The 22,025-nt window shown below is 43.0% G+C and overlaps 1 protein-coding gene across 3 annotated transcripts in view; it reads left to right on the top strand.

Annotated features, from left to right (window-relative positions):
• Positions 1 to 22,025, top strand: part of abcc4 (ATP-binding cassette, sub-family C (CFTR/MRP), member 4) — a 472,542-nt gene that overhangs the window by 165,656 nt on the left and 284,861 nt on the right. For all 3 annotated transcript variants that reach the window (XM_060825961.1, XM_060825960.1, XM_060825959.1), the window contains exon 14: positions 8,164 to 8,260. In XM_060825961.1, coding sequence (XP_060681944.1) covers positions 8,164 to 8,260 — 97 coding nt within the window. The remainder of the gene's footprint in view (positions 1 to 8,163; positions 8,261 to 22,025) is intronic.

The following is a 22,025-nucleotide window of genomic DNA, read 5'->3' as shown; positions in this document are numbered from 1 at the left end:
TTGTTACAACTTTATAAAACATTGGTTAGGCCATGGATGTAATACTGTGTTCAGTTCTGGTTGGCATACCGTTGAAAGGATATGATGCTGTGGAGAGGGTGCAGAAAAGGTTCAGCAAGATGTTGCCTGGATGCAAAGTCTTAGTTATGGGGAGAGACTGGATAGGCTGGGTTTGCTTTCCTTGGAGAAGAGGAGGTTGTGGTGAATCTAATTAAGTATACAAAATTATGAGAGACAGAACAATGCAAATCATGAAAATGTTTTTCCTATGACAGATGTATTTAAGACTAGAAGGCATACATTTAAGTGGTTTATAAGGGAGATAGAAGACCTCCCTTGTGGGCGGCACGGTGGCACAGTGGTCTCACAGGTCTCACAGCGCCTGAGACCCGGGTTCAATTCCCGACTCAGGCGACTGACTGTGTGGAGTTTGCACGTTCTCCCCGTGTCTGCGTGGGTTTCCTCCCACAATCCAAAGATGTGCGGGTCAGGTGAATTGGCCATGCTAAATTGCCCATAGTGTTAGGTAAGGGGTAAAATGTAGGGGTATGGGTGGGTTGCGCTTCGGCGGGTCGGTGTGGACTTGTTGGGCTGAAGAGCCTGTTTCCACACTGTAAGTAATCTAATCCAAAAATAAAACCTTTTTTTACCTAGAAGGTGCTAGAAATATAGAATGTACTTTGTGTGTGTACTGTAGCAACATTTAAAGAGCATCTGGATGAGCACTTTAAATTCCAGGGCACAGTAGCCTATGGATTAAGTGTAGATAAATGGGAATTGTGTGTGTGTGTGTGTGTGTGTGTGTGTTATATCCTCAGAGAACGCTAATAAATTTGACAAAATAGTTCCCTTTCACAAAACATGATGACCCTGCCTCATGGTATTATGATTTTCTAAGTGCCATTCAGTTACCATTTTCCAAATGGCAGATGTTAGGCTAACAGGCCTGTAATCTCTGCTTTCTGTCAGCATCCTTCTTTTGATCATTGTGTTACATTGCAGTTTTGCAAACTGCTGGGACCTTTCCAGAATCTGGAGAATTTTGGAAGATTGCAACCAGTGCAATGACTCAGTAAACACTTTGTTTTGGACACTATGGTATGGGTCTCATTAGCCTTTAGTCCTAATATTTTTCTTCGGATGTTTTTCTCTTAAGGTAGTGACTGTTTTGATCAAGGGCTGAAAGGTTATTGGGGGTTAGCAAGTGTGTGAAATAACCCTATTAGCCATGACCTTTATTGAATGATGGAGCAGGTTCAAAGGGCAAAGTTGCCTTCTGCTCATGATTAGTATCTTTGTATATTAATTTCCTCCCTTTTACTGCTTAATTTCTTATTTGTTAACTTTTTTTTTGCCTTTTGCTGTGAGTATAGGAACAAGTACTTACTCAAACTATCTGCCATTTAGATGTTTTATTATTAATTCCCCAGTCTATCCATCTGAGAGACCAATGCTCTTCCTTCAGTTACTCATGACTTTTCTTATGTACTTGTGGAAGGTTTTTCTGTCCAGTTTCAAATTTTGGTCCAATGATTTTTCACACTTATTCCAATATACAATTATTCTTTTTGTTGTCCTTTCAGTTTCTAAGTTTTCCCATTTCACCAGACAGCCACGAATCTTGCAGCATAGTATACCTCTTATTTCAATTTTATGATATTCCAAAATTTCTCAGCTAATCAAGGATGTTTCATTAGTCTTCCTTTTGTATCTTCATGAGTCTTTCTATCAACCCTTGTGAGGTATGAAATACGTCCTTAAATGTTACTGCACGTCTACCATTTTACCATATAATTTGTTTTTGGTTCCACCGCACACTCAACCTTGGAATTCCCACATTTAAGTTTAAGACTCTAGTTTCAGACGGACAATTCTCACCTTCTGTGCAGGTGAAGTTCTATTTTATGGTCAGTTTTACCCAGTTGATCTCATATTACGAAGTTATTAAATTATCCCTGCCTCTCCACACATCATTTGATCTAAAATAGCCTCCTCCCCTATTGATTTCATAATCTATTGTTTAAGAAATTTTTATTAAGTAATGATTGTGGGCTGGCTGTTCAGCATTTATTGATCATCCCTAATTGCCATTGGTAACGTGATGGTGAGCTGCTGCCTTGAACTGCTAACAGTCCATTTGGTTTAAGTGTAGTCTCAAAGCTGTTAGAGAGCAGTTCTGGGATTTTGGCTCGGCAACATCAAACAAATGGAGATATATTTGGATTTATTTATTGGAGAAATTCTTAGAGACACTGAATGCCTTGGAGGCACTTGCAGTTGGTGATGTTCCCATGTATCTGCTGCCCTTGTCCTTCCGGACGGTAATAATCACGGGCTTAGAAGATGTTGTGTAGGAAGCTTTAGTGAATTTCTGAATGCCCATGTACACATTGATAGTACATAAAGCCACTGTATCTCAGTGGTGGGCGTAGTGAATGTTTGTTGATGTAGTGCCAATTAAATGGTCTGCTTTGTCCAAGAGTCACGAGTGTTGTTAGAGCTGCACTAATCCAGGCAATGACTTGCCCCTTGTCGATGGTGAGAGGCTTTGGTGAGTCGGTAGGTGGCTTACTCATTGGAGTCCTAACCTTTGACTTGCTTGTGTCACCATTTTCTCGTATGGCTGGTTTAGCTTAGTATCTCTGATACTGGTAAGTTAGAGAATTCAACAGTGTTAAAACCATTGATTTTTTTGAATTCAGACATTCTGTGATTCATCCTTCAGGCTACCTTCACCAATTTGATTCCTCCATTCTAAGTGAAGATTAAAATTTCCAATGGTTCCCGAAGCCCATTTATTACTAGTTCATATTTTTACTTTATTCTCTGCCATACAGTGTAAATACTACATTACTACCACCAGTGACTTCTTTCCTTTGTTCCTTACATTCGCTATCAAAACTGATTTTGCAAAAGTATCCTTTCCCTCTACCGTATAGAAACTACCTTGATTAACAAGACTATCCTGCCTCCTTTTGCTTTCTTTCTGTCCTTGCAAAATGTGAAATATCCTTGAAAATTCAGGTCCCAGCCATGGTCTCTTTGCAATCATATCTCCGTAATATCTCACATTATTTCTTCTTGTCATAGCAAGTCATTCGTTTACAGAACTGGCAATTAATATTATAAAGCACCTTGTTAATGTTGTGGTTTATAGTGATTAAATGATACTCAACATCATCAGAGGCCCAGAAATGAAACTGTGGCATCTCATTCCAGTATGTTGTGAATTTTTCCAACATTACTTTTAGTCTTTTTATCCTCATTATCTATCTTGGCAAGACTGGCACAAAAATACTGCCAATCCTGTTAACATTGATTAACATTAATTTTCAAAAGCAAAGTTGTTTGACATGAGGAATCTGGTCACTCATTCAATGAGAACATAAAATTTGAAACACAGTATATTTCTGAATCCCAGAATTATTTCACCACAGACAACATTCGGTCTATCATATCTATCTTGGCTCGCCAAATGAAAGATTCCGTACCTACTCTTGTAACCCTGTTGCTTTCCATTTGCCTGGATGAGTGAAGTACCAAATGCACTAAAGAAATTTGACCACCCAGGACAAGGCAGCATGCTTGATTGGCACCATACCCACAACATTCACTTTTTCCAACATTGATGCTTAGTAGCAGCCATGTGTACCAAAAGACAATGTAAAACTTCACCAAGAGTCCTTACCTTCCAAACCCACAACCACCTCCATCTAAAATGACACAGTCAGCAATTACACAGGACCAACGGCACCAAGATGTTCCCTCCAAGCCACACACCATTTTGATGTGGAAGTGTATCATTATTCCTTCAGTGTTGCTGCATCATAATTCTGGAATTCCCTTCATTGTATGTTCTCACTCCGTGTTCTTCCTAACAAAAGCAAACATTTCACATTTCTATGCAATGAATTTCATCTGTCACTTGTCTGCCTATCCCACCGACTTGGTTCCCTTTTGATGTTCTACTTCCAAGATTTGTGGCGGCTCTAGATTTTGAATCTGTGCCCAGGTCTAGTACATTTATGTTAATGTATTAGGAAAAGCAAGGGTCCTAATCACCATTTCCTGGGAAACTATAGTATTAACCTACCACTAATCCTAAAGCATTATCAACCACTACTCTGTTTCATGTTATTGTATCTGTGTGTGGCACTAGAAAAGCACAGCAGGTCAGCCAGTATCCAAGGAGCAGAAAAGTCGACATCAGGAATGTGGCTGGGTGAAGGGACTGAGAGATAAATAGGAGGATGAGTTTGGGGGTTGCGGAGAAGGCAGTAGGTAGATGTAGTTGGGTGAGGTGATAGTGATAGGTCAGAGGAGTGAGTGGAGTGGATAGGTGGGAAGGAAGATGGACAATATTTCCTAATTAATTCATGCTGAGTTTCCTTAATCTGCACTTGACCAGGTGATTGCGATTTTTGTCCTGAATTGCTTTTTAAAGAATTGAAACTTTCGAGGTGAATTATCTTTCTGGGCTACCTTGCCATCAACTTGAAATATCAAAAATCCACGTTGTGTGGAAAATAGTCACTTAGTGTGATTTTCCCTAGATCAACCAACTAGTGATCAGAGTGGGAACCAGTGCAATAGGTCAGCATGTGAGGAGATGGTAGAGGTTAACAGGATGAACAAGCAAGACCAGTTTAATGAACAGGCGGAACTATGAAAAGTGTATTGAGTAAGGCAGGAGGGAGAAATAATAAGATGCTGAAGGTCAGGATGGAGTGCACAGTTCTTTACACAAATGCATGGAGTGTAAGGAACAAATTAAATGGGCTGCAGACATACATTCAAATTGGAAACAATGATATAGTAGCAGTTAAGAAGACAGGCCTGCAGGATGGTCAGGACTGGGAATTAAATTTACATGATTTTAAGATTTGCAGGAGAAAATGGCAGAGTGTAGAGGAGTTTTACTGATGAGCAGTAGGATGTAATAAGGGGAAGACACTCAGTAGAGATCTTATGTGTGGATTTGAGGTACCATAAAGGAAATAAAACCACAACGGGTGTCGACTCCCTGGTAGCAGGTCAGAAGTGCTAAATTGTATAAATACTGAATTTAGGCAACGATGTAGCGAAGGCAGTGTAGCATTAATGGGGGATTTTAACTTTAATATAGACTGGGAAGGACAGACAGCACCTCCCAGAAAGGATGTAAATTTCTAGAATTCGCTATGACAAAATGTCTTGAATATAACAAGGGTACAAAAAGCATTAATCTAATAATGAGTAATGAGCCTGATTAGTCACATTATGGTTTGTGAGCAGGTTTGAAAGTGGGAAGAGTCTTGTAAAATCCAAATGGTTCCCTTTCTGCACCCCTGATGTATGTGAATTTTTTTATTGGCCTTTGGGGATGTTGAGTGGTCTTCTTCCTGTTCTTGGCACTTTAGACTTTAAGGCAGAAGAGTCAAAAGAAAGATACAAAAAATTGTGGGGTGATAAGTAGTGAGGAGAATAACCTTCTACTACAACAGGGCATGTACGGACTGGTCAGATGGGCTGATCAGTGGCAAATAGAATTGGATCTGGATAAGTTTGAGGTGTTCACTTAGGCAGGACAAACAAGGCAATGGAACAGATGATAGACAGGAAGACCTTGATCAGAGAGCCCTTGATGTGCATGTATACCAGTCCCGTAAGGTATCAGGACGGGTGGATGAAGTAGCTCAGAAAGTATATGGGATACTTGCCTTTGTTAGTTGAGACATTGGGCTTGTACTGGAACTGTATAAAATGTTGGATAGGCCACAGGTAGGATATTGTGTGCAATTCTGGAATCCATGTTATAGGAGGAATGTGATAAAACTGGAGAGGGTGCCGTAGAGATGTTGCCGGGGCTGGAGCTTTTGTTATGAAAGAAAGTTTGGACAGACTGGGGTTGTTTTCCTTGGACTAGAGGAGAATAAGAGTGAACATGATTGAGATGTATAAAATTATGGCGGCATAGATAGAATAGACAGGAAGAAGCTTTCACCCTTGATGATGGAATCAAAGACCATGGGCATTGATATAATATAAGGGGCTGAAGGTTTAGAGGAATGTGAGGAAAAGATTCTTCACTCAGTGGAGAGTGGGAATGTGGAACTCACTGCCTGTAAATGTGGTAGAGGCGTAAACCCTCTAAGGTTTCGATTCCACCCTTGAGCGACTGGTTATGTAGAACTTGCACTATCTCCCCATGTCTGCATGAGTTTTCTCTGGTGCTCTGGTTTCCTCCCACAGTCCAATGATGTACAGGCTAGGTGGATTGCCCATGCTAAATTGCCCATAGTGTCCAGGATATGCAGGCCAGGTGGATTAACTGTGGTAAATGTGGGGTTATGGGGATAGGGTAGGGGATGAGTCTGGTTGGGATTGTCTTTGCAGGGTCAGTATAGACACAATGGGCCAAATAGCCCGCTTCCACATTGTAGGGATCCTGTGATGCTACGACTCTATGAAGTATTTAGATTTGCACTTGCACTGCCAAGGAGTATAGGCCAATTGCAGTAAAATGGAATTATAATGGTAGTTTCTGACCAGCACATACATGATAAGACAAAGGCTTTTTTGTGTGCTGTTGATCTCTGTGAACTGTTGAGAGTCTGCCATGCCGTTAGTAACTCAGGGATTTCTGGCAGCATCCCTGAACAGGAAACTGAGTCAATGTTTTGAGCCCAGTGACACTTCTTCTGTTCAGTTCTCCTCTGAAGAGTCACTGGGCTCGAAACCTGGACTCTGATTTGTCTCCATAGGTGTTAGCAGACCTTCTGAGTTTCCCCAGCAATTATTGTTTTTGTTTCAAGTCTCTGGCTTGCTTAGTTTTTTTTATTTTACTGCCACTATTTTATCTGGGCCAGTAGGAAGCCCATTCCATGTAGGAAATCTATCAGCTATAGATGCTCAGGCTTATGTTGGCCCCTTGATTGGATTATTTATATTTACTCACAACTAAAAAGTTTTACTTACTGCCTTCCTGCTGTCACCCTGCCCTCATCAGGACTTGCTTCCCTCGACCTATCCTGCCCTGTCTGGTCTCCTTTGCCTGTTAGCAGTAGCCAATGCTCTTAACTGACAGAACTGGAGCTTACAGAGTTGTTGGCTCTGATTAGTGAGTGGTTCTTCAAGTTGGGTCGCTATCCTGTGAAAGAGGTGGAAGAATATCTGAAAACAGTCATTGCTGCTCCAAGTATTAAATTGCTGTGAGGCAGCCAGCAATATTGTGGGCAGCCTCACCACTGAATGATTAACCAGGATTTGACATGGGCTACAACTCTGTCCAAAATCTACCCCATGACTTTTAAATCAAGAATTCATTTGCTTTTTAATATCCACATCAAATTGTTCCATCACTCGTGTGTGGGTGGTGTATGTGAACCTTCTGATCTCTCTCCCTGTTCTGCTATTAAAATTGTACCATGTACAGGGGTAATATTATTCTTTCTTGATAAGTTCTTCACATTTCTCTGCATTAAATTTCATCTTTTAATTCCACCAATCGGTCTGTATCCTCCTTCCCTATTCAATACTTTTCAAATATGTTTGGCTCCTGCAAACGTAATGTTATATCCTGTTTCTCTTTTCTCTCTCTCTCTCTCTCTCTCTCTCGAATATTTTCTCCTTTCATGCCAATTCCCGATCCTTCTCTATGCTTAATTTGTCTTTTACTCTTCTCTCCTTTTCTTTCAATGATTGAGAAAGTAAGTCTATTAGATGTAATATTTATAGGGACCTATTGTGCTGATACTCCAGCAATTTGTGGTACGAATATAGATGCCAAAACAAGACCACTTAACACAAGGTTTGCATACATTAGTAACTTGCTGAGGCTTTGAGACTTGTTGAGGCTGTCTCCACATACTTCCATGTCCATTGGTAGTGATATAATAGGTAAGTAGGTCTGTAAGAAGTGATTTGAAGAGGCAGATAGTAAGATGCATTCACGTGTTAACTTCTACATTTTTAAATTTTTTTTAGTGTCACTTTGTAATATTTTCTCATTTTGGGACTTTTGTTTTATAACTTGATTTTTTCTTTAGAAGATACATTTGATCTAGAACTAAGTGTGCACCCCAAAAGTTACCCTGAGACCATCCAGAATGGACTTGCAGAATTATAAAGTTCAATGGCAGTAAAGTGAGCAACTGAGAAATTGATTTTTCATATTTCCCTTAGGTGTATAACTGGGGTTTTGAAAAATAAGCCTCGTATTCTGGTGACACATCAACTTCAATATTTAAGTGCTGCTGACCAGATTCTGGTATTAAAAGAGGTAAGCTTTTATGAAAAGTACTTCTTTATGAAATAATGTATATAATGGGAATTGTGCATTTATGCTGTTTTAATTTGCACTCCATATCAATTATTCATTTACTTTCAGTCTGAACTTTTGTGCTCTACTTTCACTTCTCTGATTGGTTAAAGGGCAGAATGAGACTGTTTGCTTCATTGTGACCATGCCAATTCTCTGCAAAGTACAACTGCCCTAGTCCCCTGCCTTTCCACAATTAATAGTGTCAATCTGTTAAATTCAGGTGATTGTTCAATTCGTTTTAAGGCTTCAAATGAGTCTGTATCCACTGCGTGCAGTATGCACTTGATGGATGCCCCATGAGTTTGCATATCTCTATCAAATCTCCTTTCAGTCTTAACTTCTGTAAGCAGACCAGCCCAAGGCTGTCCAATTTATCTATGCGACACAAGATCCCCATTCTTGGAAGCTTTCTTTGAAACCAATGCCTTGCATGCTTTGAAAGTGAGGGAGAGAGAACTGGATACAATGCCTCAATCATATCCAAACTTGTGTCAATCATGTTTATCACATTTTTTTTGCCTTTGAATTCTTAAGTCCAGGACACTATGCACCAAGTTTAAAGCACTTTCTCAACTGATCTCCCACCTTCTAATATTTGAGTACACATCTCTGTTTGCACACAGTTCCCAGCGTTCCTGAATTGCATTATTTATTTTATGTTGCTTCTTTGTTCTTCCAACTAAAATAAATACTTCTCTGTGTTAAATTTTACCGGTAACATGTCTGCCCAGGACACTAAGCAGTTCACTACTTCTTGAATTTTGTCACTATCTCCTCACAGTTCTAAATGCTTAATGTTTTGTGTCTTCTGAAAATTGAAATCGTGCTTTGTAAGTTGACATCTCAAGTCATTAAAATTGATCAAAACAACCAAGGCTTAATAGAAACCATGCAGGAGCCTATATATTCCTGGAGGGCCACCCAGACAATCGCTTTGACGTCACTTCCGCCCCCACCGACCTCGCAGCCTCTGCGATCACCGCCCAGACAACCGCACTCTGGCGCCATAAAGCACGCGGCCGCTGCAGCGCCCGCAGCAGCAACCGCTGCCGCGAACCGTGACGTCACTTCCGCCCCCACTGACCTCGCAGCCTCTGCGATCGCCACCCAGACAACCTCCTCCACTATCGCCAGGAAGACCATCGCCGACAGATTCGCGGCCTCTGCGGGGTCCACGGCTATCGGGAATAACACTGTTTGTGTCGTCACCACAGCCACTTCCGCCTCCTGGGTTGCTGTCGCCGCAGCCACTTCTGCCTCCAGTGACATCACTAACCTGCACAACCACCATGCTGCATGCATCTCCGCCCCCACGCTGATCTCCATCACCTCACCTAACCCCGCCCCATGCCGATTCCCATCCGCACGCCTAACCCCGCCCCCCACGCCGATCTCCATCCCCGCCCCCACTCCCAGCTCCAGCCCCACACCAGGAGCTAGCTCCCAGCCCTACTGTGTTTTCACCATCCCTCCAGACCTCCCCCTCTCTGAGGATGAAAGATCAGTTCTCAGCAGAGGCCTCACCTTCATTCCCCTACGCTCTCGGATCAACGAGTTCAACCAACGGCGAGACATCGAACAATTCTTCCACCGCCTTCGCCTCCGCGCCTGCTTCTTCAACCAGGATTCTTGCTCACCCTCTGACGACCCCTTCTCTCACCTCCAACACACCCCATCCACCTGGACACTCTGTGCTGGCCTCTTACCTGCCCTCAATCTCTTCATAGCCAACTGCCGCCGCGACATTAACCGCCTTAACCTCTCCACCCCTCTCACCCACTCCAACCTCTCACCCTCGGAACGTGCAGCCCTCCATTCCCTCCACTCCAACCCCAACGTCACTATCAAACCTGCAGACAAGGGAGGCGCGGTAGTAGTTTGGCACACCGACCTTTACACTCTGAGGCTAAATGCCAGCTCACGGACACCTCCCCCTACAGTCCCCTTGACCATGACCCCACCTCCCACCACCAAACCATCAAATCCCAGACCATCCTATAACCTCATCACCTCAGGGGATCTCCCATCCACCGCTTCCAATCTCATAGTCCTACAACCCCGCATCGCCCGTTTCTACCTCCTGCCCAAAATCCACAAACCTGATTGCCCCGGCCGACCCATTGTCTCAGCCTGCTCCTGCCCCACCGACCTCATCTCTGCATACCTCGACATGGTCCTGTCAACCTTAGTCCAAGAACTCCCCACCTACATTTGGGACACCACCCACGACCTCCACCTCCTCCAGGATTTTCGCTTCCCCGGTCCCCAATGCCTTATCTTCACCATGGACATCCAGTCCCTGTACACCTCCATCCCCCAGCACGAAGGACTCAAAGCCCTCCGCTTCTTCCTTTCCCGCCGTACCAACCAGTACCCTTCCACTGACACCCTCCTTCGACTGACTGAACTGGTCCTCACCCTGAACAACTTCTCTTTTCAATCCTCCCACTTCCTCCAAACCAAAGGAGTAGCCATGGGCACCCGCATGGGCCCCAGCTATGCCTGCCTTTTCGCCGGATATGTGGAACAGTCCATCTTCCGCAGCTACACTGGCACCACTCCCCACCTTTTCCTCCGCTACATCGATGACTGTATCGGCGCTGCCTTGTGCTCCCACGAGACCGAATCAACATAGACATTTACTATGAACCGACCGACTCCTACAGCTACCTAGACTACACCTCCTCCCACCCTGCCCCCTGTAAAAACGCCATCCCATACTCACAATTCCTTCGTCTCCGCCGCATCTGCTCCCAGGAGGACCAGTTCTAATGCCATACAACCCAGATGGTCTCCTTCGTCAAAGACCGCAATTTCCCCCCAGACGTGATCAACGATGCTCTCCCCTACACTTCCCGCTCCTCTGCCCTTGAGCCCCGTCCCTCCAATTGCCACCAGGACAGAACCCCACTGGTCCTCACCTTCCACCCCACCAACCTCCATATACATCGTATCATCCGTTGACATTTCTGCCACCTCCAAATGGACCCCACCACCAGGGATATATTTCCCTCTCCTCCCCTAGCATCATTCCGAAAAGACCACTCCCTCCGTGACTCCCTTGTCAGGTCCATACCCCCCACCAACCCAACCTCCACTCCCGGCACCTTCCCCTGCAACCGCAAGAAATGCAAAACTTGCGCCTACACCTCCCCCCCCCCCCCCCCTTACTTCCCTCCAAGGTCCCAAGGGATCCTTCCATATCTGCCACAAATTCACCTTCACCTCCAAACACATCATTTACTGCACCCGATGTGGCCTCCTCTATATTGGGGAGACAGGCCGCCTATTGCGGAACGTTTCAGAGAACACCTCTGGGACACCCGGACCAACCAACCCAACCATCCCGTGGCTCAGCACTTCAACTCCCCCTCCCACTCCACCAAGGACATGTAGGTCCTTGGACTCCTCCATCGCCAGACCATAGCAACATGACGGCTGGAGGAAGAGCACCTCGTCTTTCACCTAGAAACCTTCCAACCACAAGGGATGATCTCAGATTTCTCCAGTTTCATCATTTCCCCTCCCCCCACCTTGTTTCAGTCAAATCCTTCGAACTCAGCACCACCTTCCTAACCTGCAATCTTCTTCCTGACCTCTCCGCCCCCACCCCACTCCGGCCCATCACCCTCACCTTGACCTCCTTCCACCTATCGCATTTCCAATGCCCTCCCCCAAGTCCCTCCACCCTACCTTTTATCTTAGCCTGCTGGACACACTTGCCTCATTCCTGAAGAAGGGCTCATGCCCAAAACGTCGATTCTCCTGCTCTTTGGATGTTGCCTGACCTGTTGCGCTTTTCCAGCAACATATTTTCAGCTCTGATCTCCAGCATCTGTAGTCCTCACTTTCTCCTCCTGTATATCCATGGCTCCAGTCTGAAAAAGTTATTCAGACACTTGGTTTTCCTTACTTAGCAAAATATGGCCCAGATTTTCCAATGGCAAGTGGTCATTATTTCAGTATAGATAACAGTTGTATTCAGTGACCCAGTAGAGTGTCCACCATAGCAAACTCTGATGGAATTGCTGGGAAAATTGAACTTTTTGCTGGGCAATTCCAACATGCATGGAACCTTCTAAAACTCTCCTTTTAAATCAGAGTATTCAGAGGGTTTTGGTGTACTTAAGTAAAATTTAGACTAGAAAAGTTGAGAAAACTTTTAACTTCAGAAAAATCAGACGATTAAATGCGTAAAGTAACCCCTAAGTAGCCGTTCAACTAATCCCATACAAACCAACAATGATAGCCTACTGGAAGCATGGCTGGACTGTTAATCCAGAGGCCCCAGGTGACATTCTGAGGATGCAGGTTCAAATCCTGCCATTTTAGTTAAGAGACCATGATGACCATGAATCCATTGTCGATTGCCTGGCTAACTAATCTGATTCACTAATGAAATGGCCCATCCTGTTGCACCCACAAATCTGTTAGGCAGGGAATTCCAAGATTTTGACCCATCAAAGCAGAAGGAATGATGCAATTTTCAAATCAATGTGATGAGTGGCTTGGAGGGAAGCTGGCAGGTGGTTGGTGTTTCCAGGTATCTGTTGCAATTGACTTTCCAGATGGAACTTGTGGGTTTGAAAGGTGATGTTTAAAGAGCTTTGGTGAATTTCTGCAGTACATCTCAACAAGTACTGGTGGTCTGTCCATTTAGAGGAGTCATTAGATAGATTAATAATTGATTAATAACAGCTTATCTAGCTTCCCTTTTTCACTACAACTTTGACACCATCTTATTTATAAAGACAGAGACAATATTCTTTTTTTTTCAGCCATACAACCTGTTTCTAGTACGCCACGGTGGTACAGTAGTTAGCACTGCTGCCTCACAATGCCAGAGACCTGGGCAACTGTCTGTGTGGAGTTTGCACGTTCTCCCTGTGTCTGTCTGGGTTTTCTCCGGTTTCCTCCCACAGTCCAAAGTTGTGCTGGTTAGGTGAACTGGCCATGCTAAATTGCCCGTAGTGTTAGGTGAAAGGGTAAATGTTGGGGAATGGATCTGGGTGGGTTGCTCTTTGGAGGGTCTAATCAAAGTAATCTCATCGAATCTAAATCAGTGCACTATTTTGGGTACGTAATTGCCTTTATTTCTACTTTTAGCATCTTTTCACTCTTGACATATTTGGAGAAGACTTGTCTCTTCTCATACTCACTTCATGTCTCTTACTTGTTCTATATTTTTACTCCCCTCTGAACCTTCCATAATCAGCCTGATTTTCAATTATTCATCTGATCTGTCATTTGCACCTATTATCTTAGTTTAACTTGTTTGTCATCATGTTATCTAAATTTGATTTGATTATCTTTCAGTTATATTAGAATGTATCCTAACTGTGTTGAATTACCTGTGTTAGAACATAGTATATAGAACATATACACAGAACATTACAGCGCAGTACAGGCCCTTCAGTTCTCGATGTTGCGACGACCTGTGAACTATTCTCAGCTTGTCCCCCTACACTATCCCAAAATCATCCATGTGCTTATCTAAGGATTGTTTAAATCTTCCTAATGTGGCTGAATTGACTACATTAGCAGGTAGGGCATTCCACATCCTTACCACTCACTGTGTAAAGAACTTTCCTCTGACATCTGTCTTGAATCTATCACCCCTCAATTTGTAGTTATGCCTTCTCGTACAAGCTGATGTGATCATCCTAGGAAAAAGATTTTCACTGTCTACTCTATCTAATCCTCTGATCATCTTGTTTGTCTCTTATTAAATTCCCCCCTTAGCCTTGTTCCTTCCAATGAGAACAGACGCAAGTCTCTCAGCCTTTCCTCATAAGACCTTCCCTCCAGACCAGGCAACATCCTGGTAAATCTTCTCCGCACCTTTTCCAATGCTTCCACATCCTTCCCGAAATATGGGGACCAGAACTGTACACAATATTCCAAGTGTGGCTGGACCAGCGTTTTGTATAGTTGGAGCATGATATTGTGGTTCCGGAACTCAATCCCTCTACGACTGACATACCGTATGCCTTCTTCACAGCACTATCAACCTGGGTGGCAACTTTCAGGGATCTATGCACATGGACTCCAAGATCCCTCTGCACATCCACACTTTCAAGAATCCTTCTATTGACCACGTACTCTGCCTTTCTATTATTCTTCCCAAAGTGCATCATCTCACATTTAGCTGCATTGAACTGCATTTGCCACCTCTCCCAATTCTGCAATTTATCTAAGTCCCCCTGCAACCTGTAAAGTTCTTCCAAACTGTCCACTACTCCACCAACTTTAATGTCATCTGCAAATTTACTAATCCATCCACCTATGCCTGCGTCTAAGTCATTTATAAAAATGATAAACAGTAGTGGTCCCAAAACAGATCCTTGTGGCACACCACTAGTAACCAGACTGCAGGCTGAATATTTTCCATCAACCACCACTTTCAGAAGGCCAGTTTCCAATCCAAACTGCTAAATCACCCTCAATCCCATGCCTCTGCATTTTCTCCATCAGCCTACCATGTGGAACCTTATCAAAGGCTTTACTGAAGTCCATGTATACCACGTCAACTGCCTACCCTCATCGACATGCTTGGTCACCTTCTCAAAAAACTCAATGAGGTTTTTGAGACACAACCTGCCCTTGATGAAACCATGGCTGCAAATGTGTTGCTGGTCAAAGCACAGCAGGCCAGGCAGCATCTCAGGAATAGAGAATTTGACGTTTCGAGCATAAGCCCTTCATCAGGAATAAGAGAGAGAGAGCCAAGCAGGCTAAGATAAAAGGTAGGGAGGAGGGACTAGGGGGAGGGGCGATGGAGGTGGGATAGGTGGAAGGAGGTACCTGGGGGGTGCAGTGAGAGAGGGACTCACTGAAATCCTTGTAGAGGGAGGAAGAGAGCTTCTTCAAGGAAGGCATCCTTGTAAGAGGATTCGCAGTAGGTTAAAATCTTAGAGTAAACCATGTTGACTATCTGAATCAAATTGCTGCTTGCTAGATGATTATAAATCTTATCTATTATAATCCTTTCCAAAACCTTACCTACAACAGAAGTAAGGCTCACTGGTCTATAATTACCTGGGTCTTCTCTGCTGCCCTTCTTGAACAAAGGCACAACATTTGCAATCCTCCAGTCCTCATGTACTAAATGTGGAGACAATGACGACTCAAATATCAAAGCCCAAAGCTCTGCTATCTCCTCCCTAGCTTCCCAGAGAATCCTCGGATAAATCCCATCTGGCCCAGGGGACTTGTCTACTTTCACTCCTTCTAGAATTGATAACACCTGTGCATAACTAACCTCGATCCTTTCTAGTCTAATATCTCGTACCTCATTCTTCTCCTCTACAATATTTTCCTTTTTCTGAGTGAACACCAATGAGAAATATTCACTTAGCACCGCTCCGATCTCTACAGGGTCCACATTCAACTTCCCATTTCTGTCTTTGACTGGCCATATTCCTAGGTTAAAAACAATGACTGCAGATACTGGAAACCAGAGTCTAGATTAGAGTGGTGATGGAAACGCACAGCAGTTCACGCAGCATCCGAGGAGCAGTAGGTCCTATTCCTTTCCTAATCATCTTTTTATTTCTCACATACCTATAGAAAGCTGTAGGGTTCTCCATTATTCTACTTGATAAAGACTGCTCGTGTCCTCTCTTTGCTCTTCTTAACTGTCTTTAAATCCTTCCTAGCTGATCTGTAACTCTCCATCGCCTCATCGGAACCATCTTGCCTCATCAACACATAAACCTCATTCCTAACAAGAGATGCAATTTCTGTAGTAAACCACTGTCCCCTTACCTTATCACTTCCTCCCTGCCTGACAGGGACATACCTATCAAGGGCACGCAATATCTGTTCCTTAAACCAGCTCCACATTTTGATTGTCTGCATCCCCTGCATTTTGCCACCCCATTCTATGCATCCTAATTCTTGTCTAATAGATAACTGTGGCATGTACCTATCCCTTTTCATTGCTAAACTAAATGTAACTGAATTATGGTCACTCTTTCCAAAGTGCTCACCTACAACTAAATCAAACACCTGGCGTGGTTCATTACCAAGCACCATATCCAGTGTGGTCTCCCCTCTTGTCGGCCCTTCGACGTATTGTGTCAGGAAACCCTCCTGTACACATTGGACAAAAACCGATCCATCCAACATACTAGAGCTATAACCTTTCCAATGTTACGGAAGTTAAAGTCCCCCATAATGACCACCCTGTTCCTTTCACTCCTACTTAGAATAATTTCGCTAATCTTCTCTTCCACCTCCCTGGAACGCTGCGGAGGCCCATAAAAAAACTCCAAGCAGTGTGACCTCTCCTCTCCTGTTTCTAACCTCAGCCCACGCTACTTCAGTAGACGAGTCCTCATCAAAAATTCTCTCAGCCATCGTTATACTATCTTTGACAAACAAGGCCACGTCTCCCCTTCTTTTACCACCTTGTCTGTTTTTAATGAAAGATCTAAATCCTGGAACCTGCAACCTCCATTCCTCACCCTGCTCTATCCATGTCTCCGAAATGGCCACAACATCGAAGTCCCAGGTACCTATCCATGCTGCAAACTCACCTACCTTATTTCAGATTCTTCTGGCGTTGAAGTAGACACACTTCAAACCAGTTTGCTGTCCCTGTCCTTCCTACTGTCATTCTCCTGTGCACTGCAACTCCACCTCCAGTTCCTATCCCTCTGCTGAGCTAGTTCAAACCCACCCAAATAGCACAAGCAAATTTCCCACCCAGAATATTAGTACCCCTCTGGTTCAAGTGAAGACTGTCCTTTTTGTACAAGTTCCACCTTCCCCAGAATGAGCCCCAATTATCCCGAAACCCTCCCTCCTGCACCATCCTTCAGCCACGTGTTTAGCTGATATTTCTCCCTATTCCTTGCCTCGCTATCATGTGGCAAGGGTAACAATCCAGAGATAACAACTCTGTGTTTGTTCTAGCTCTTAGCTTCCACCCTAGCTCCCAGAAAGCCTGCCTTACATCCCTATCCCTCTTTCTACCTATGTCATTGGTACCTACATGAACAACAACTTGAGGCTGATCACCCTCTTCTTTCAGGACCCCAAAGATCCAATACGAGAAATCATGGACCCTGACACCTGGGAGGTCACACACTAACCCGTGAATCTCGTTTGTTCCCAACAAACCTCCTATCTGAACCTTTAACTATCGAGTCCCCAATGACTAACACTCTCCTCCTTTCCCTCCTTCCCTTCTGTGCAACAGGGACAGGCTCTGTGCCAGAGACCTGGGCCCCACAGCTTGCCCCTGATAAGTCAGCCCCCTCAACAGTATCCAAAACAGTATACATGTTTTTCAGGGGAACAACCACAGGGGATCCCTCCACTGACTGTTTTTTCCCCTTTTGAACAGTCACCCAGCTTTCTTCTTGCTTAGGGGTATCTACTTCCCTGTAACTCCTGTCTATCATCCAGCTCCCGCTCCAGTTCCCTAACACGGTCTTGGAAGATTGAGAGTTAAGTGCACTTCCTGCAGATGTACTTGGATGGGACACTAATGGAGTCCCTGACCTCAAACATCATGCAGGAGGAACATTCTCTCCCTGCACTGCCATCCCTGCTAGTCCCCTAGTCACAAAGTAAAAAAGAGACGCTTACCTGATATGTCCCTGGTCTTTAAGGTTAGAGGAGGTGGTTGGGTGGGAGGCCCTACAAAGGAAGGGTCTCGGGTTGAGAAGACACTGACTTATATAGCAGGATGGAAATAAACATAAGAAGTCCCTCCTTTTCCAGAAACGTCTCTGACATCAAATTTTTTTAATAGATATTTTTATTAGAAATTTAACATTTTTACAAGTTTATAAAAATAAACAAAACTCTCAAGTACAAGCATTGATAAACAATTAAATCTTAAATAAATAATAACCAAAATTTAACAAAAGAAAACTATCGAGAAAGAAAAAAAAACCTCAACTAACCACTAATCTAACCTACAACTAACCAGAGTGTATAATTAAGTCTCTTACATTATTCAAATAAGAGAAAGAAAAAAATCAACGGATAAAACAGAAATTGGATAGTGAGATACATGCTCGAAATGTGTTAATATCAAATGTAACAAAACCCGTATTCGTGCGGGATTCCTCTCCCAATGGGCCCTGGACCAGTCAGGTTTATAATCTCAATTAAATAAAAGCCCTTGTTAGGATAGCCGAAATATCTGTATTTGTATAATTCAAGAAGGGCTGCCATATTTTATGAAATAATTCGGTCTTTCGGTGTACCATATTTGTAAGGAAGTCAAGGGGGATACATGCCATAATTAATCTGTGCCAATTTGAAAATCCGGGGGGCTCTCAGCCACCCAGTTTACCAAAATATTTTTCCTTGCACAGAAAGAGAGAATAGAAAATAATCTCTTCCCATGCATATCCAGGGAGGGTAAATTCGAAAAGCCCAAAAGGAGGGATATTTTAATTTCCGTTCCTAAAATTTCTGTCAGGGTATTTGCTACTTTAGCCCAGTATCTACGGATCCTATGACAGGTCCATAGGCAATGTGCAAGAGTGCCCACCTCTATTTTACATTTGGGACACATTGGAGGTGCTCCTACCTTAAATTTTGCCAATCGATCCGGTGCTATATGGGCCCTATGAAGTATCTTCAGCTGGATAGCCTGAGTTCTGTTGCAGGTGGTGATTCTTCTGGCGTTTTCCTAAATCTCATTCCACGTTTCTATAGAGATTCCTAGTCCCAAATCCTGATACCATGTTTTAAGCAGATTGTCCATATCTCCCGATACTTCATCATGTTGTAAATGATAAATAGAACTGACGGAAGATACCTCCATTGGTCGTAGCATTCTACATTCTCTATTTGATTTATAAAGACTATCTAATAACGTAGTCCTCTTCTGTATATAATCTCGAATTTGGAAGTATCGAAAGAGATCTCCATTAGATAATCCGAATTTCTGACGCAGCTTTTCAAAAGACATCAGGACCCCTTCTTTAAATAGGTACCCTAAACATGAGATACCCCTGATCTCCAGAGTTTGAAAGTGGCATCTGTAATCCCCAGTTGAAATCCCCATGCTCCCACTATCGGAGCATAGGGGGATGTTTTATATGAGTTGCCCTCATTTTGCCGTATTATATTCCAAGCTTTAATTGTGTTTATTATTATAGGATTTTTACAGTGATCCGTAATGATTTTCCTCTTGTCTGAAAATAAAAGGTTAATAAGTGGGCATTTTACTTGAGAAGCCTCGATGTCCAGCCAGATTGATTGCGGATCAGACAAGACCCAATCAGCTATGTAACTTAATAGGGAACTTAACTGATATTTCCTAAAATCTGGGAAGTCCAATCCTCCCCTTGCCTGTAGAAGCTGCAGCTTCTTCAGCTTAATGAGGGGCCATCTATGATTCCAGATAAAGGAACCCAACCAGCCATTTAATTTACGAAGTGCCAACCTCGGCAGCATAATGTAAGAGAAGCATTCTCATGGGGTATAGGAGATGGGATAGGACATTCATTTTAATTAGTGCTATTCTACCCAGCCAGGAAATTGGAAGGTCTCCCCATCGCTGGAGGTCCTGCCTTATCCTTTCCAGTAAATGCACAAAGTTAGCCTTGTGTAACTGACCAAATACTGGGGTAATAAAAATGCCTAAATGTAAGAAACCCTCCAGGGAAGTGGGATCCGTCCACTAAGTGGGGTATCATAGCAAGGCCACCCATTGGCATAGCCTCCAATTTTGAGAAATTAATTTTATAGCCTGAGAATGCGCGAAATGTATTAATAACTTGGATTAAACGAGGTATGGACCTCAGAAGATTACTGAGGAATAGAAGAACATCATCTGCATAAAGGGCAATTTTATGTTTACCTGTACCAATCCTCAGGGCCGTTATATTAGGATCAGCCCATATAGCTTCTGCTAGTGGTTCAATTATTAGCGTAAATAACAATGTCGAGAGAGGACCTCCTTGTCAGAGGCCCTTATCCACACTGAAGCTATCTGAACCTAATCCATTGGTAACTACAACTGCTTTGGGATCACTAAACAATGTTGAGACCCATTTGGTAAACACCTTTCCAACGCCGAACCTTTCCAATGCGTAAACCAAATATGACCATTCAACCCTATCGAATGCCTTTTCCGCGTCTAATGAAACTACTACTCCTGGTATCTTTCTCTGATGTCAGGCTTGAATCATATTCAAAACCCTTAATAAACCCCGTCTGATCCTCCTTTATGATATGTGGTAATACCCTTTCTAGTCTCAATGCTAACGTTTTAGAAAGGATTTTAAAATCTACATTTAGCAAGGATATTGGTCTGAATGACGCACAATCTTCTGGATCCTTTCCTTTTTTAAGGATAAGAGAGATATTTGCCTCTTTCAACGAAGATGGGAGACAGCCCTCTCTGTATGTGTAGTTATACATGTCCATAAGTGGACCAGCCAATATTCCTGTAAATTCTTTATAGAATTCAGCTTGAAAGCCATCTGGGCCAGGTCCTTACCGCTCTGAAGTTGCCTGATTGAGTCAAGAATTTCTTGGACTGTTAGGGGAGCATTTAAGACCGATACCTGTTCCGGAGTTAGGTCCGGAAAGGTCAAATTTTTAAAAAATGATTACATCCTCCTAGTCCTGTCTTCACAATCCTGTGATTTATATAAATCAGAATAAAATTTTCTAAAGATTGCATTAAGCCTTTTATGATCATGAGTCAAAATACCCATACTTTCCTTGGTAGACGCGATAGTTTGAGGGGCCTGGTTTTTTTCTTTGCAAGAAATGCTAAGTATCCACCCGGTTTGTCGCCAAATTCATATAACCTTTGTTTTGCAAATAATATTTCCCTCTTAGCCGTTTGGGTAAACGTGGTGTTTAGAGCTGTCCTAAGGGCCGTCTTTACAATTTCATAATAGAAGGTCTATTAGCTTATGCTGTTTCAGCTGCTTTTAAGCGAGCTTCGAGCAGACGCTGTTGTTCTCCCTTCAATTTTTTCTGGGTCGCTGTGTCGGAGATGATCAAACCTCGGGCGTAAGCTTTGATGGTCTCCCACATCATTGATGGGTTAGCTGTACCTAAATTAATTTCCCAAAAAAGTTTTAAATTCTTGAGAGAAGTACTTTACAAATTTACTATCTTTCATCAGGAAGAGGTTCATACACCAATGCCGAGCAGAGGTCCCGTTGTTCCTCACCTTGATTTCCATATATACAGCAGCGTGATCGGAAATTGCTGTACAACCTATTTTACAGGATGATATGGAATTTTTAAAAATTGAGGGGGCAAAAAACATATCAATTCTGGTATGACATTTATGTGGATTGGAGTAAAAGGAAACATCTCTACCCTGTGGATTAAGACATCTCCATACATCTACTAATCCTAATTCTTTGTTCAGATCCACCAATTATCAAGATCTGGGAGATACTCCTGCAGTACTCTTGGGAATCCTATCTATTTCCGGATCCATAATACAATTAAAGTCTCCCCCTGTAATTGTATAACAGGCACCAAGAGCCATCAATTTTGAGAAAGCTTCCGTTATAAATTTAAAGGGGAGTGCTGGGGGGCAGTACAAATTTAAAATCCCATATTCCTCTCCATTTATATTTAATCAGAATATATCGTCCAGATTCGTCTTTTATCTGATTAAGGATTTTGAAAGGGAAATTCTTCCGAATAAGAATAACAACTCCCCTGCATTTTGAGCTAAAAGAAGAAAAAAAGGCCTGATAAATCCACCCTGTCGTAATTTCAA

The sequence above is a fragment of the Hemiscyllium ocellatum genome, chromosome 6 (assembly GCF_020745735.1).
Source record: "Hemiscyllium ocellatum isolate sHemOce1 chromosome 6, sHemOce1.pat.X.cur, whole genome shotgun sequence".
Lineage (NCBI taxonomy): Eukaryota > Metazoa > Chordata > Chondrichthyes > Orectolobiformes > Hemiscylliidae > Hemiscyllium > Hemiscyllium ocellatum.
Note: the sequence above shows the minus strand (reverse complement) of the source record. Positions and strands in the feature narration are given on the sequence as shown.